Source organism: Ursus maritimus, unplaced genomic scaffold (assembly GCF_017311325.1).
Source record: "Ursus maritimus isolate PB19 unplaced genomic scaffold, ASM1731132v1 scaffold_4, whole genome shotgun sequence".
NCBI lineage: Eukaryota > Metazoa > Chordata > Mammalia > Carnivora > Ursidae > Ursus > Ursus maritimus.
Window position 1 is genome coordinate 87936567 of NW_024426552.1, and position 16745 is coordinate 87953311.

The following is a 16745-nucleotide window of genomic DNA, read 5'->3' on the forward strand; positions in this document are numbered from 1 at the left end:
TCTTTAAGTCCATCTCAATTTTTTTAAATATAAATGTACATCTGATTACATATACAAACATTTGGAAAGGTCTGTGATATACTGTTACTGGTAAACAACAGGGGGATGAAGAGTTTCCTGTGGTCTTAAAGTATTCATTTAAAATCACACATATGTGTAAGACTAAAATCCTCCAGGTGTTGACTCTCCTTCTAGGTTCTGTATCTATGTTGTACTCTACTGAGATTGCGTGAGTAAATTCCAGTGAGTGAACCTCAGTGAGAAAGAGAAGTGATATGAGGAGGGACATAACCGTATATTGAATTCTTATTAGTAAACATTTTGTCATGCAACATGAGTAAATCAATTAACTGAGAACGGTAATCAGAGTGGTAATTTGGGGCATCCTCATATCATAAAAGACTGTTGCAAGTAACTCTTTGGACACACTTCACCTTACCAAAAGGAACAAAATACAGAGTAACAAAAACCACAGCAAATTATAGATCCTGTAACACATGTCCAATTAGGGCTGTATTTCTATAAATTGTTTAGATTGGAATGAAAGGAACATTAAAAACACAGGAATTTCTTTTTTCCTGGGATTCATATCAGCGAGTATTCACCACTATACCTATAGTTTCTTCAAATACCTTTAATAACTAATTCCTCCTATTATCAAAACTACTGTGAATTATTTACTTCTAATTACTTTTGCCCCTTAAAATCTTCTTTAGGTTCTGCCAATTGATAGAGGAAGCTTCTATTAAAGACTCCAATGGGATGAGAAGAATTTTAATTACGGCTTAATCAGCAGCACAGCCACCAAGCATATAAATTATCATGCACATCGTGCTAAAAATATCCAGTTTCCTTTATTCCCACAACTTTATACTGACAGCACTTATGTGATAATGTTGTACCTGCCAGTCTTTAAACTTCTTTGTTTTACTGGCAAATTTCAGCATGAGCCTCCGCTAAGGCCATTAACAGCATTGGTGCTTTGTGTACTTATCCAAATATGTAAATATGGTCTACACAATAAAACGGCTCCAAATAAAAACTGGTGAAAATTATCTGACATTCCATTGGTGTGTCCCTTGTGCATATTCATGGTTGTTTTTTTTATTTTTATGTTTTATATTTCAGACATAGTTCTTTCCTGTTTGGTGTTCCACATGCCTAATTCCATTATGTAACATAAATCTTCAAAAAATTAATTCTTGAATGTGAATGAAAAAGTATCATTCAGAACAATTGCTTCAAGCAATTGAAATTCATTTTTAAAGTTGATTTGTGTATATATGTACAATTTATTTTTTTCAAAACCCCCAAAGTTCTTGATATGTATATTCACATAGTATTCCTCCTTATTTAAATAGTAAGAGTCTTGTAGGTTGAAAGCCAAGGAATCTTCAGTAATCTTTTACTGCAATCCATCAAAAAAATAGAGTTTGTTTCTCTTATCTGGCTATACCCTGGTTGTTGAATGTGAATGGGGGTGGGGATGGGGATGGGGCAGAGTATTGTTCTGTCCTCCGGTAAATGTATTGAATGTGTGTAAGGGTTGAATCCCTGGTATAGTGTTGGGAATCATTGTAATGGTGTTGGGTGTCATTAAGGGAACATCATCAGGTGACCTCCTCATAGCTAGTGTGTAATCTGGGGGGCAGGCGGTCCGAAGAACCACCTCATGTGGATGGATGGACTCACATTCATGATCCAAATCAGTGTGCTTCATTTGGAGGGACATGATCTCCTCTTCTTGTGCGTGGGTCAGATCGTTGGTAGTGGTGCGCTGAGGGCTACATCTCCTATGAACATCATGTCTCCTCTTATCCTTTTTGTAGTACAGGGCTGCAAAGGCAAGGATGTTCAGAAACAGCAGTGACGCTCCAACGGCAATAGTGACGCTCAGCTCGGTGGAGTAGTCCCTTTGATCCACTGAAAACGGACTTGGCTGTTGTTTGGGATCATCCTGCTTGGCAGTGGGAAATGCTGATGTGACAGGGACAGAATTCTTCCTTGTGGGTCTGAAAGTGATGTCAGTTGATGGCACTTTAGTTGTTGTCGAGGTATACTGAGAAATGTCATTGAGATTATGCAGATGAGGTACCAGCTCCAACCAGAGGTTCACCTTATTGGCTCTATAATGTTCTTTAACTCTTGGTTTTAATCCAATATGGAGATAAAGTTGGTCTTTCTGGGAATATCTGGTCCATGCTACTTCTTCGAAGCGGTTGGGTTTGGTATGGATGAATTTTGTGTCTTGAGGGACTGGTTGATTTGGGTCACTAGGAAAGAAAAAAGCACTATGAGAACAAAATTGTTTTATTCTTTTTCTTAATCCAAATAGTACTAGTTTAACACAGAATTGAAGAGGTAACTTAGCAAGTTAGCAAGGCCATAGACTGTGTTTTAATAACAACGTGGGTCAATTTAGAAAGACAGATCCTATCGCAGGCAGGTTAGATGGATGATGATGTAATGAGAGTAAGCCTCACATTCTTGTTCTCTTTGCCCATTTAGAGATGGGCTACTATCTGCCCAAAGATTTAAAAATTCATATTCATATGCATTGTCTCCTAGGCAAACTAACAAGGACAGCATGGAATACAGGAAAAGACTTGAGTTTTGGAATTGGCAGATGAGGTTTCAAGTCCTAGTGGTGCTACATACAAGACATATGAATATCTATATGAGGCTAGGCTCTCTCATCACCTCAGCCCTTATTTCAAAATTGATTAACAATACCTGACCTGTCCACTTAATAAAGAAGTTAGAAGGATCAAAGGGCAAACAATACCATAAACTGGAAAGCACTATAAAATAATATCCATCACTACTAAATAACAAAAACAAGTCTTGTGTAATAAAAAACCACAAAATAAGTTTAATTACTGAGTAATGCATAAAGGCATCAAGGCTTTCTTAGTAAACTTCTGAAAAGTAAGAACTAATAAAGCAATGATTTCTGAAGTAGCACCATATAGAATTGAATAAAGAAACCTAAATATATAATTGGCATGAATTTATTAAATGAAATTACTTGTACACCAGGTGTGTATTATTTTTAAATGCTTACAAGGATACTTTTATTAAGTTATAGAAAACTTTATTCCGTAGGTACATACCCAGTTTTGGCAAAATTTGTCCAGTATGTCATTACAACTGCACTCAGCATCACATCATTTTTGGAGAAGTTGCAAGGAAATAACTCTGTAGGTCCAATCATGGGGATTCCTAGTACGTAGGGGACTTCATCTCCATGAGCTGCATCAGCCCAAGCTGGAACCTGATCTGTTTGGCAATGATGGTAAAAGGCGTAGAAATACGTAGGTGAACCAAAGTTCGAGTGAAGATCTGCTGTAGCTACAGCTGGTGCCACCCACTGATGGTCTGTAAACAAAGCCAGTAATGTCTTCCTTCTGGTTTCAGGGTTATGACGGTCAGCCCAGTCAGTATACATGAATTTAATGGTTTCTCTCAAAACATCTTTGCCTTCAGGATATCCATATAGATTATCAACAAAATTGGAAACAGCAAAGTCAAAATCACTAGCTGATATACCATCATCGCTATCTACTATATTTTCAACAAATTTTAACCCTTCTCCTTGGTTAACTCCTAACATTATATCATAGTTGAGAAACTCTCCTTGCTCCATCAATATCTGAGGGTCATCTGGTATTACATCACCATCAATCACAGGTCCAAAGGCTATGTGGTATCTTGCTGGTTGAATATCTTGGTCAACAAGTTCTTTGTAAGGCTTCTTCTGTAGGCATTCCACTAACTCTACGGTATCTGAAACATTGCACCCAACTTTCGTGGCCAACATTCTAGCATATTTTGCAGGTTGGAAACTAACAGCCCAGCTGGAAAGCGCTGTTCCACTTTGAGCTATGGCTCGTTGGAAAAGTCCTATGGGAAAAACAACAAAGAGTTTGAGATGACTTTTGAATAATGTTGTGGTAAAATAGTAACATCTGATATTTTAGATTTATATAAAAACCCATATACAACTCAAAAAACAGAAAGATAGAGACATTTTTGCTTAAGAGAAAGTACATAAAGTCATCCCCAGGGTATTAGGAGTCAGAGAGGTAGACTAAGTCCTATGCTTTGAGAGGCAACTGCTTTAGGGATCAAGAAGTCTAAATTGTTTGGTGTCCAGAGAGGCAATATGCAAGGAGAGATGGAGAATGTGTAAATATTAGTAGTAAGAAGTCCCAAATATTTTTTTCAATCAACATGTAAACACTCACGTTATTACAAAAGCCAAGCAGATGGGCTCTCTCCCCCTTAACTCTTCATTAGACTTTGTATTGTTTTTGGAGAATATTTCTTTCAATTTGGCTGCATGTATCTTCCTTCAATTGGCTCTGTATGTTTGTTTTATTCAGATTTATTAAAAAAAGAATTGTTGGTAGCTTACACAACTACTGGGGCTGGGGATTTGCTAATACCCTGGAGATGGCCCTGAAGGCACACAGAACAGAATATCACTTCAGACATACTCTTTCCAACTCTTCGTGTCGGACATAATATGCTGAATATTCATCTTTCAGAAGAAGACATAACATTTGAAGTGTTTTCACTAGGTTCAAGGAAAAGCTATCAGCAGAAGGATTCATTGGGGGGGGGGATTTAACTTTTTCCACTGTTGAATGTGCACTGCTATATTTTATCATAAAAGGTGAAAAATACATGGTCCACTGCTTTTAACATAATTGCATTTAAGAATTATAAATCATGGTCCCATATGCAGTTTGATAAGAGCTGCATTCCATTCAAATTTACAAATGCACTTTATCTACCCATTAAGGTATTTTCAAATAAAATTCTTGTTTTAAAAACATAATTTATCTATTTTCTTTTTAAAAATTACATTTATTATCAATTTCCAAATATAGCTTTGTAGTTCAGTTATTTAAACACATGCTCAATTATTCGTATGTGTTAATGAGATAAGAATTCTTTTCACAAAGGTGCTAAAGCAGTGTCTGAATTAGAAGCAAAGTTTTAGATTTTTCTCCAAACATGTATATGTATTCAAAATGTCTATAATATGCTCCTAGATAATTCTAAAAATATTCAAAAAGTCAAACAGTACCAATTTAAATTTGTTTTGGTTTCTGACATCTTTATGAACATATTTTTAGTTTGCCAGAGCAAAGTATGCTAGAGCGAATGATATAAATACAGATAATTTTTAAAAATTACATAGGCTATGTGTTTGTTAACATTTGCTCAGAGAAATATTTTATTAATTAAAAACTTTTCAACTAAAATAAACCTGGTGATTATTTCCCATTTCAGGGGCTCAATGACATTAAATATACCAAAAAAGATTGGGGAAAAATGCACATCATATAAAATATAGTCTGAAATATGCCATGTAGATAGTACTGGAAAAATCATATTTTATCATTAGCGAAAATGCTTTTTATGTGTATACAATCTGCGGTTGACTCCTGGTGTATATAGGCCTAAGCGTTGCTGCAGCCCTGGGGTTTACAGACTTTAAATCTATGTCTGCATGGGAGACAGAATTAGCCTGATGATTTTAATATCTCTTCTGGGCATCTCCTGGTAAAAAAATCAAGCAGCCTTTTTGTGGAGATAGGTTTAAGACTAAACCAAATATAAGTCCATTTCTCTGGCCCCACAAGGACAGTTTCCCTTGAAGAGTGTGACGGAATATTATATTTTCAACTGTTGGCATAGCCACTGGCCACTGTTCACCAAATCATCAAGTAATGAGTAGCAATGCTAGCCAATGAACTAAGTAGCTTATCTCTTTATCACTTGCTAGTTTTAGATGAGTTGACTGGCTTTGGTGCCCATTTTTGCTCTCCATTTAGAAAAACTTTTAGAATAAATAGGAAAAAATAACATTTGAAACCAGATGACCCTATGAAGTCTGAACAGATTGTCTAATGTTAGCCTATGTAAATATTGGCATTAGTATAGTCCTCAGCTAGAACAGTCTAATCTCTTCAATGAAAAAAAAATAAACAACGAAGTTTGTTATTTCAAAATAAGCCACTTCATTGCAGACCAAGATGGCTATAAGATTGGAAATGTTCTCATATGTGTCATTTTGTCATCTCAAATCAGAGCTCTAACATAGATGAGATGTTACATAAACTATATCTATAAATTAAGTTTATGATAATTTATGGTTCTCCGTATATATATACTCATTTAATGATAGGCTGTTCTTTGGTAATACCACATCAGTGTATCTTTGATACTGAAAAAAATATTCTATGTCTGATGCTCATATCATAAAACTCGGTCTTAACAAATCAAGATGCTTCATGAATTAGAGTTGACAGCATGTATTTCCTCAATATATATAAAATGACAATAAAAAAGCAGAAAACACAAAATGGTCTATGTTGATGTGTATTCTCCATCTTCTACCTATTATGTATAATGGAGAGAAAGTATTTGCTTTTGCAGATTTTTCCAACAAAACACTTCTGTTCTGGTGGATATTTGAAGTTAATACTGCAATTAGAATGAGTGACTTAAACTCATGGTAAAATGGGAATTCATAAAAAACCAACATGATGAGCCTTGGGCAGGCACTTTGGAAAAAAAGTGTCAAGGCCAGAAAATGGAGACAAGAAAAATATTTCATGGGTTTATGCAGCCTCAGTGCTCCATGCTGCTTTAGAGCCAAGTTTTACAGGGGAAAAAAAAATAAACACTTTTGAAGTTGAAGATAGAAAAAGCACAGATTCAAACCTAATTTTCCTTTTAATGAAAAGCTCTACTAGTGACCTTGATGCTTTGACAATTTTGGATCATGCATGCAAAATAATCAAACATCCATTCTGTACTCAGACAACACGTGAAAATCTTGTTTCCAGACAGACCAGCTTATGACTGCTTCCTTATCTTCTTACCAGTAAAGGGTTTTACATGTCTGTTGTCTTGAAAATAGATTATACACAATCCTTGCATTTAAAAAGAACCTGTCTTTGATTTTTGATTACTGAATAAACAGAGATGACAGAACTGTGAACATCTTTGATTTTCCCAAAAATCACCCTTTGAGAGGAAAGAAAAGTAACTGTAATGCTAACTATTCGGAAGTGTGCTTGAAAGGGCATCCTTACCAAGCTCCACAGGAGACAAAGAAAAGAGTTTGACAAAAATTGAAACATGCATAGAAAAGCTGAAGAAACAAAATTTTAAACAGTTATTGAGCTTAACCTAACACTCAGTTCGAACAGAGATATATACAGAGCATCACATACTACTGATGGTGGTGGCATGCAGACACCAAAATTGTCAAAATTTGCAACCTGCATAATACCTTTGGTTGAATTGCTCCAACGGTTACCTTCAGAATAATGGGATAAAGTCAGAAGATTGACACATGAACCCCCAGCGCCAGATCCAAAAACAGTGATTCTTAAGGGGTCACCACCAAAGAATCCAATGTTCTCACTAGTCCATCTTAAAGCCTGGATGAGATCAAGAAGTCCATAGTTTCCTTTTGCAGCCTGATCCCCTGTGCTCAAGAAACCTGGAAGATCAAAATAAAAAGATCCCTTAGAAGACCTTTTTGAGTTGCACGAATCAAATAGACATTCAATTTAAATACAATTGAAGCCTGTGTTCATCAAGGTGAGTAGAGTCCAAGTTCTTTAGTAAAAAATTATTTCCCACCAGAATGCAAGAATATACTTTAGGAAGGATAGTAGACACTGAAATGTGAAAAATGACATTTACCTTCCCCAAGTTACCCAGGTAATAAGTAACAGGGGGCGGATAAAGAGAATGAAAACATTCCAGAAAACCTCAGGGGAGACGTTCTGTCAGCCAAGTTACTTGGAGACATTTGGGATAGTACCATGGGGCATGTGAGAATGTGCTTTTGCATAAAACACTGTGTCAGTCCTCCAGTTGCTCGTGGTCTAACACGGTTGGAGTTTAAGGAATGTGTCGCAGAGTGGCAGGATGTGAGGGTGAAGAGCGGGGGTATTTTTCCAAGACTTGTGCATAAAATCATATGCAACTCTTTGCATGTAGATGTATATGTGCATTTTTATCAAAGATGGTCCAGGCTTAAGAAAGAATCACTGTGTTTGAGGTAATTTGAGACCACATTTTGGAATACCTTATATGCTAAACTGAGCATATTGACTCAACTAGAAAACAACACAGAATAATTAGAGATTTTTGAAAGATTCAGACTCATATATCTGGAATGTTTAAAGCTCTGCTTTACAGTAAATCGGATAATCAGGAGGAATATATGTTGCATAAGAAAGAGAAAGGAGGTAGAGGAAAGATTATAGGGATCTAAACTGACAGAGTGGCAAAGACAATTGAAAAAAGGAGAAAAATGTGATTGTAAGAACTGAGTGAATTTCTTATACATGGAAGTTGTTTTAGAGAGGAGTCAAAGATATTACTTTAATAATACTTTAAACATATTCATTCGTTTCACTGACTTAATAGCTTTTATAACGTTCATTTTAACTTATAAAACAAATATCTACTCTCTAATATATTTCCACATTGGTATAAATGAGAAAGTATAAAGTAATTCATAAAAGATTCCATTTTATTGGCTATTCACATATTGTGTAGAAAATATTTAGAGATATACTACATATAAATTGATTATATTCAGGGATATAATTTCCAATCTCTCCAAGTTTATGGAACTAATCTTTTTTAAAATCTTAGAGGTATTCTCTTATTGCAGACCCATTACAGAAACTCAACATAAAATAAGTAAAAATTAGTTTGTTCAATTTGAAATATACCTTTATTTATTGAATGTAGATATTTTGTAACAAAGCCAGGAAGTCAATTATATCTGTGATAACAGAACCTACCAGTTGAGTAATCAATCTATACCCAAAATGAACATAAGGACAAGAAATTCTTTAGGATCATTGTAGGAAGCAATAGATGAAGACAAATCATGAATAATTTTGCAAAAAAAAAAAAAATAATGAAGAAATGAAGATGATTAGTCATTATTTTCCTACAAGACCAAAAATTCTACAAAGCAAAAACACAAAGTCTAGTCCACTGTGTGTGTGTGTGTGTGGGTGGGTATATAACCCCGGAAATAAAACATCCTCGAGACTGAGGTTAACTTTTAAAACATAGTATCCAAATAAATACATCTTTCCTGTCATACTCATTCTTCTTTGTGGTATCTTACAAAGAAGCACTTTCAGGAGCACCTGGGTGGCTTAGTCCGTTAAACAGCCGGTTTTTTATTTCGGCTTGGTCATGATCTCAGAGTCCTGAGATCAAGCCCCTTGTCAGCTGAGCATGGAGGCGTATGCTTGAGATTCTCTCTCCTCCTCTTCCTCTGACCCTCCCTCTCCCCCTGTTTATGTGCCCACTCTCTCAAAGAAAAAAAAAGCACTTTCAAATATTCAATAGTCATATAAACGAGAGCGTATTAAAATACAAAACAAAAACATGGCAAAGAACTCTTTTAACTTTATTTGCTGTTAAGTGAATGTTGGTATAAGACAGAACCATTAGTTTAAATTCCTGAAGGGATCCATTACAAATGTTTTACTCTATAAACATAGACTGATGACATGAATCCTGAAAGCAACATTATGGGAGGATTACAGTGTGATAGATAAAAAGGACTCTTGAAGGATAAAGGAGGTGTAAGTGTGTGTATGTGTGTGTGTGAGAGAGAGAAAGAGAGAATGAATATGAGAATGAGAACACACTCTAGGTAGTTTATTATCTAGATTTCTATATCACAAATACATTCAGATAGAAATTTGATTTCTTTTTTTTTTTTTTTAGATTTTATTTATTTATTTGACAAAGATAGAGACAGCCAGCGAGAGAGGGAACACAAGCAGGCGGAGTGGGAGAGGAAGAAGCAGGCTCATAGTGGAGGAGTCTGATGTGGGGCTCGATCCCACAATGCCGGGATCACGCCCTGAGCCAAAGGCAGATGCCTAACCGCTGTGCCACCCAGGTGTCCCAGAAATTTGATTTCTGAATATAGTTTATGTCACTCAGTGCAAACCCCAGGATTTGTATTTAATTCCTTTTGAAATAATATTGAATAATTCCAGTAATATTCAAATGATCTCTATATTCATACAAAATTGACTTACCAATAAAGTAATCATAATTCAATATGTAGCATGTGGAGAACCACGGTAATAAGATGATTATCTCTACAATAACTAAAGAATATCCCCTCTATAATTCCGGTTTTAGTAACGCCATTTTAACCACTCTGGTAGGTTGGCCAAATAATTTTGTGTTTATATAACAAACTTGTAAAAGCATGTCAATTGCCTGAAGAGCAACTTCTACCTTTTATATAATTAAAGGAATCTTGTAGCATCTTCAAGAAAAAAAAATTCAAACAAAATCAATTTAATTCCAAAGTTGCACTGTGAAGTCATAGCACGGAAAACGGAGTACATCATCGGGTAAAATATTGTGTCCTAGGTAGGCCTGGAGTGTCCAAGCTACTCTATCAAACTTCATTTTTACCTTCATTCCTGAATTTCCTTCAATATTGATTTTTATTTCATGTGTATGCTGTAGTTTATATCATCTATCTCTCTCTCTAGCTATTATCTATCTATCTGTCTTCCAAATAAAAGCAAATGATCATTGGGATGAGTTCAGAGCGTCACTATGAGTTTTAGATTAGGAAAAAATAATAGGTAACTGCTGCCTTTATTAAGGTCAGTCAACCAATCAAATCTATATTTTTACACCCGATAAAGTAATACCACGCGCTTGTATGAATTTTTTTATTTCTTTTTTTTTTTTTTTTTAAGATTGTATTTATTTATTTGAGAGAGACAGCCAGCAAGAGAGGGAACACAAGCAGGGGGAGTGGGAGAGGAAGAAGCAGGCTCCCAGCGGGAGAGCCTGACGTGGGGCTCGATCCCAGAATGCTGGGATCGCGCCCTGAGCTGAAGGCAGACGCTTAACGACTGAGCCACCCAGGCACCCCTTTTTTGATTTCTGATGCTACTTTCAAACAAAACTTTGTGGTTCAGCCAAGGGCGAAAAATGAGGAACGTTGAGTAAATCACTGCCTCGGAAGACACAATTTGCTAATTACCCAAGTGGTGCGCATTGGCAGCATTCTTTATACCTTGCTATCCAGTGAAGTGTCATTTGAAGTTCTTTTTAAACTTGACTTAGCTGCTGTGTCCTTAACAGCAGAATTATTTCAGATCACTGTAACTGGAACTTTACATTGGACTGTTCGACTGCAGTCCAGCCATGGCAGAACCCAGTTTTACAAAGATCCTAAAGTGTTACTTACCTTCATGATTACTTTGGAGATGACTTTTCCCTTAATGTCACTTAAGTCATTCCCTATCTGCCTCTCCTGGCCTCTCTTCCCCTTTTCCTCTGCCTCACTTTATCTGACTCTCCTGGCCTTCAATTGTAAACTCCTAGAATGTATGACTAATTGATGTCCTGATGCAATGACACATTATTTTTGTAAGATAGAACAATAATTACATGATCTTCTCTTTTTGGGGGAGACAGCAAAAGAATTTTCCAGAAAATAATATTCAGTTCTTTAATTTATTTGACTCATGAGCATAAAACCTTAAAAAAACTATTACTTTGAAACTCAAGGTAAACTTTCAAAATTCATAATTACAAGTATGCCAAGAATTATTTCAGTGGCTCCTGTATACACTGTAATTCTCATTCAACTGTGTATTTAAATAGAATTTATTTAATACCATTCTTCCCACCTAAAAATTCGCCCTATTAAAGAAAATCTCCAATCATTGTTTTTCCCACATGGACTAACAGTTCTCAAGATCTGATTAAATTTACTGAGCAGGTTTGACATTAATGTGATGTTCACCTGGTCTGGCAAGTAGGATTACTTTCAGGTGTTAGTGAGAAACCAAGCAACTGAACGTGGGTCCACAGGCCCTTGGAATGGAAAAATCAGATCAGGCATAAAATAAATTGGCAAGGGGAAAATAAATAAAAACAGATAACCACTGTAACCAGGTATTGGTTTGGGCTACTGATGTCCACCAAATTCAGATGGGCAGACCTGAAGGAATATGAGAGAAGCTAAGTTATGTTGTCCGGCAGCAGCCCTGCAGCTGATTGGTTGACCCAATCTATATTCAGGTCGCTTACAGTATAACCACATAGGCAACATACTTAGAATGTAAAACAAAAGGAAAGCAGGGTGCTTCTCAGTAGAAAAAAAGATTTAAACATATTCAAGGAGGAAACTGAGACTAGGAAAAATGCAGACTGTTTACATTTGAGATTACATTTAGAATATCAGAAATTGAAGATGTCAGTGATTCTACACTGTAGGTGTGCTTTCTTTTTTGGTGGGGGAGGAGGAAAAATTTGAATGTCTATGCTTATAGTGCTTAATATCTGAAAGTGTGTATATATACATACGTATATATATATACATATAATTTTTTTTTCTTTAGAGTCCTCTGTGTGTGTTCATGTTATAAAGAAGTAGGAAAGAAATCTTCTGTGTTTATCAATGCTGTCGCCTGGATACAGATGGCTGTGGTTGGTCTTTAAGTCAAATTGATAAGAACTTCAAAATAGAGCCCGTACCGAGCATCAAAGAGCCAGCCTCGCAGACCCAAGACTTTGAATGTTAGTGAGATATCCTTCTAGGGACCTGGCACTATAGGCCAGAAAAAGAACTCATTAAGGATTTTGCATCTTAAACATAAAATAAACAAACAAAAAACCCAACATGGGATTAATATCTCAAATCCTCCCAACTAAAAATCCAACTGAAATGCCCTGCGCTAACTCTCCCTATCTTCTTAGCTGCCAAATCCAGCTCTTCCTCTGCACTCTGTCTCTGTGTCCTGCCTTCCACTCACATTCCTGACGTATTCTACGTCCTCCCCTTTTCTTCCTAGACTCATGAAATCCTTCTAATTAGTCCCTCAACCTCTAAACTTCCAGCAAACAAGTCCGCCTTCCATTCTGTCACCAGAATCACTTTTGCAAGGTATTCTGTTCTAATGGTGGACACTGCTACATCAAAATAACCCCTATGTTAACACATATTGGACAGTTTCCCTTCGTTTCCCTTTGAGTCAAGATTGTTTAAAATACAATGGTTTAAAATTCCTCAAATTGAACACACATAGTATCATTTAATTACCCATCACCTCCAGCTGACTTCCTTGCTAATGTGTTCTCTTGAGAGCTATTGTCTAAATTCTTCTTAGAAACAACAAAGGATAAAATCAAAATAATTTACTTTTTGTATGTATCCTCTGGGGAAAAAAAACTTGCTCTGAAATGGTTGATACCTTAATATCATATAACTTGGCAGTATTTCCAAAATTTTATATTTTCATACATTTATCAATTGATCATCTATCTATCTCTTTATTTATTTATTGTGAGATAATTTGCTTTTTAATGGCTCATCTTTGGGAAAAGCAAACTGAATTACTGGCCAAGTCTCCTGATTGCTGACAGCTGGACATGGGGAAGGTGAAGGTGACTGCTAACACATGCCTGGAAAGAAGACACTTGGAGATATCTCTCTATTTTTCAATCCCCAAATTTCCCATATTTTTGCCATCTCCAAGGTAAACAGGTGAGATTGATCCTTCTATATTATAGCCAATGCTGACATTTGTGACTCCTTTCCCCATAGATAATAATGGAGAAGAAAAAGGCCCTGGTTTGCTTAGTTCCGAATTGTGTACACAATTCCAATTTCAAGAATGGCGCAAGATACTAGGAAAAAAATAGCACCTAGCCCCAGATCCCACACCATTACCTCTATTCTTCACCCCAACCTGAGGCTGTTAATGTTCACACTTCTTGGTCTACGTGTTGCGAAATGCTTATGCAACATTCCCTGAACTCGGCTATTGGGTATTTCCTGTCTATTTGAATCTGGACAACAGACCTGGTACCAAAACTGATAGAATTCCTGTGCTTTCTGAATAACTGCTCTCACAAAGTGAAAAAGGAGAACTCTCCCATCTAAAAGAGCTACTTAGAGGAAAGACATCACGTCGTTAATTTGTAATTGTTTTGATTATGTAGGAATGTGTCTAATGATTTAAAAGCATAATTTGCTTCAAAGCATGACATTCAGGGAGACACGATGGCTACCATATAAGAAAAATCTTCAGCAACTATATAGTTCAGAATTATACAGCTTCAGGAGCAGTAAGGACTGTAAAAATATTGCAAATATCTGTCTAATGCATATTTTGTTCTCTCTTATGTGCTCCTGTTTCACTGCGTGTGTATTTTGTAATTTATCATTTATATTTATAATGTGTTCATTTTTTTTATTTTCTCTGGACTGGGTGCTCCGCTGTACCTGCCCCCAAATGGCCATTCTGTACGTGTTTTCTGAATGAAGGCAGGCATTAACACGTTATAATTCTGTTACAGCACGGAGATCAACAATTTAATTTTCCAAGTGAAGGAGATCTATGTGTCTTTCTTTGATGACAGCAGTGAAGTGGGAATTTAAGAGCCTCTCAGCAGCCAATCTGTTTGGAAAACGCTTTTAAACATAGAGTGGGTAGTAGTAGTCTTAAAGGGAAAAAAATAGGGCTATGCTGCGTAGGGCCCTCCCAAAGGAAGAAGAAGACACACCGACCAGCAAACGGCCCAGATTATTGGCCTAAGGACATAAAGTTTGAGAGGCATTTGAGATTCTCTCAGTAGTTAGTGTTATGAAAAGAGCACCAAACTTAGTAGGACAACGTGCGTGTACAAGCAAGTTGCTGTGTGAGCAAGTTAGCCGCTCCGCACCTCGGGTTCCTAACAGACAATATTAATAGTACTACCTACCCTACAGACTTATCATTATTAAAAGATAATGTCTTGGGGATGCCTGGGTGGCTCAGTCAGTTAAGCATCTGCCTTTGGCTCAGGTCATGATCCCAGGGTCCTGGGATCAAGTCTCGCATCAGGCTCCTGGCTCAGCGGGGAGCCTGCTTCTCCCTCTGCCTGCTGCTCCCCCTGCTTGTACTCTCGCTCTCTCTGACAAATAATACTACTAATAAAAAAAGTTAATGTCTCGGCACGTAGGAGGGCTTAATATATGTTAGGTAAAATTGCTTTGGTTTTAATCAACTAAATCTTACATTTTCCTTAATTATCACCTATTTCATGAAAAAAATTCTTCCATCTTTATTGAAAAAATATGAATTTCAAAAGAATTAAAAAGAAAAAATTTCGATTACAATAAAGTTAAATGTATGTATATAGACAATAAGGTTAAATTTACCACAGAGCTTTTTATTTTATTTTTATTTATTTTTATTTCATTAACAGTTTTTTAAAATTTAAATTTAATCTTTTAATTTTTTTAACATCTATTTATTTATTTGAGAGAGAGCGAGCAAGCAGGGGAGAGGGGCAGAGATAGAAGAGTCTTTTTTTTTTTTATGTTATGTTAGTCACCATACAGTATATCCTTGTTTTTTTTCTTTTTTTTAAGATTTTATTTATTTGACAGAGAGAGAGAGACAGCCAGCGAGAGAGGGAACACAAGCAGGGGGAGTGGGAGAGGAAGAAGCAGGCTCATACCGGAGGAGCCTGATGTGGGGCTCGATCCCGTAACGCCGGGATCACGCCCTGAGCCGAAGGCAGACGCTTAACTGCTGTGCCACCCAGGCGCCCCACATCCTTAGTTTTTGATGTAATGGTCCATGATTCATTAGTTGCGTATAACACCCAGTCCACCATGCAATACGTGCCTTCCTTAATACCCATCACCGGCCTATCCCAGTCTCCCACCCCCCTCCCCTCTGAAGCCCTCTGTTTGTTTCCCAGAGTCCATAGTCTCTCGTGGTTCATTCGGAGGGAGAGAGTCTTAAGCGGACTCCATGCTGAGCACACTGAGCACAGGGCACAGAGTCCCACATGACTCATCTCATGACCTGAGACCACGACCTGAGCTGAAACCAAGAGTTGGATGTCTAACTGATTGTGCCACCCAGGAGCCCCTTATTTTCTTTTCTCTTCTTTCTTTCTTTCTTTTTTGTTTTTTAGAGAGAGAGAGAGAGTGGGGGGAGAGGGGCAAAGGGAGAGGGAGAGAGAGAATCTTAAGCAGGCTCCATGCCCAGTGTGGAGCCCAAGGTGGGGCTAGATCTCACAACCCTAAGCCCTGAGCCAAAATCGAGAGTCAGTCACTTAACTGACTGAGCCACCCAGGTGTCCCAATTTTATTTTTTATTTTACTGAAGTATAATTGACATACAATATTATATTAGTTTCAGGTGTACATCATAGAGATTCAGGTTTTGTATACATTACAAAATGATCACTCCAGTAAATCTAGTTATCACTCATTACTATGTAAAGTTAATACAATATTATTGTCACTATTCCCCATGCTATACATTACACCCAGATATGACTTATTTATCTCATAACTGCAAGTTTGTACTTGGTCCCCTTCACCTATTTTGCCCAGCCCCCCAACCCCCTTCCCTCTGGCAACCACCAGTCTGTTCTCTGTTACAGAGGTTTTGAAATTGTTGTACAGGCTGTAATTTGCAAGACAATTGAAAATATATATATATTGCCCTCTAAATTTTAACTGGGTAGTGAGGATATTTGTTATGACATAAACACATTTAGTGAATCCTATTAAGCATGGAAAGCATGTTCGTATTCATTGTACATAGTTCCTTAGAATTCAACTCAAGGGGCGCCTGGGTAGCGCAGTCGTTAAAGCGCCTGCCTTCGGCTCAGGGCGTGATCCCGGCGAGCCG

The 16745-nt window shown here is 36.9% G+C and overlaps 1 protein-coding gene across 6 annotated transcripts in view; it reads right to left on the reverse strand.

Annotated features, from left to right (window-relative positions):
- Positions 1-1450: 1450 nt before the first annotated feature.
- The window catches only part of NLGN1 (neuroligin 1), a 637479-nt gene continuing 622184 nt past the window's right edge, over positions 1451-16745 (reverse strand). For 3 of the 6 annotated variants that reach the window (XM_008705324.2, XM_040621590.1, XM_008705325.2), the window contains 3 exons: positions 7340-7525; positions 3114-3903; positions 1451-2273 (listed from right to left, as the gene is read on the reverse strand). In XM_008705324.2, the coding sequence (XP_008703546.2) occupies positions 1451-2273; positions 3114-3903; positions 7340-7525 (1799 nt within the window). Of the gene's footprint in view, positions 2274-3113; positions 3904-7312; positions 7526-16745 lie in introns of all 6 variants that reach the window. The other 3 variants (XM_008705323.2, XM_040621591.1, XM_040621592.1) reach the window with 1 other exon arrangement.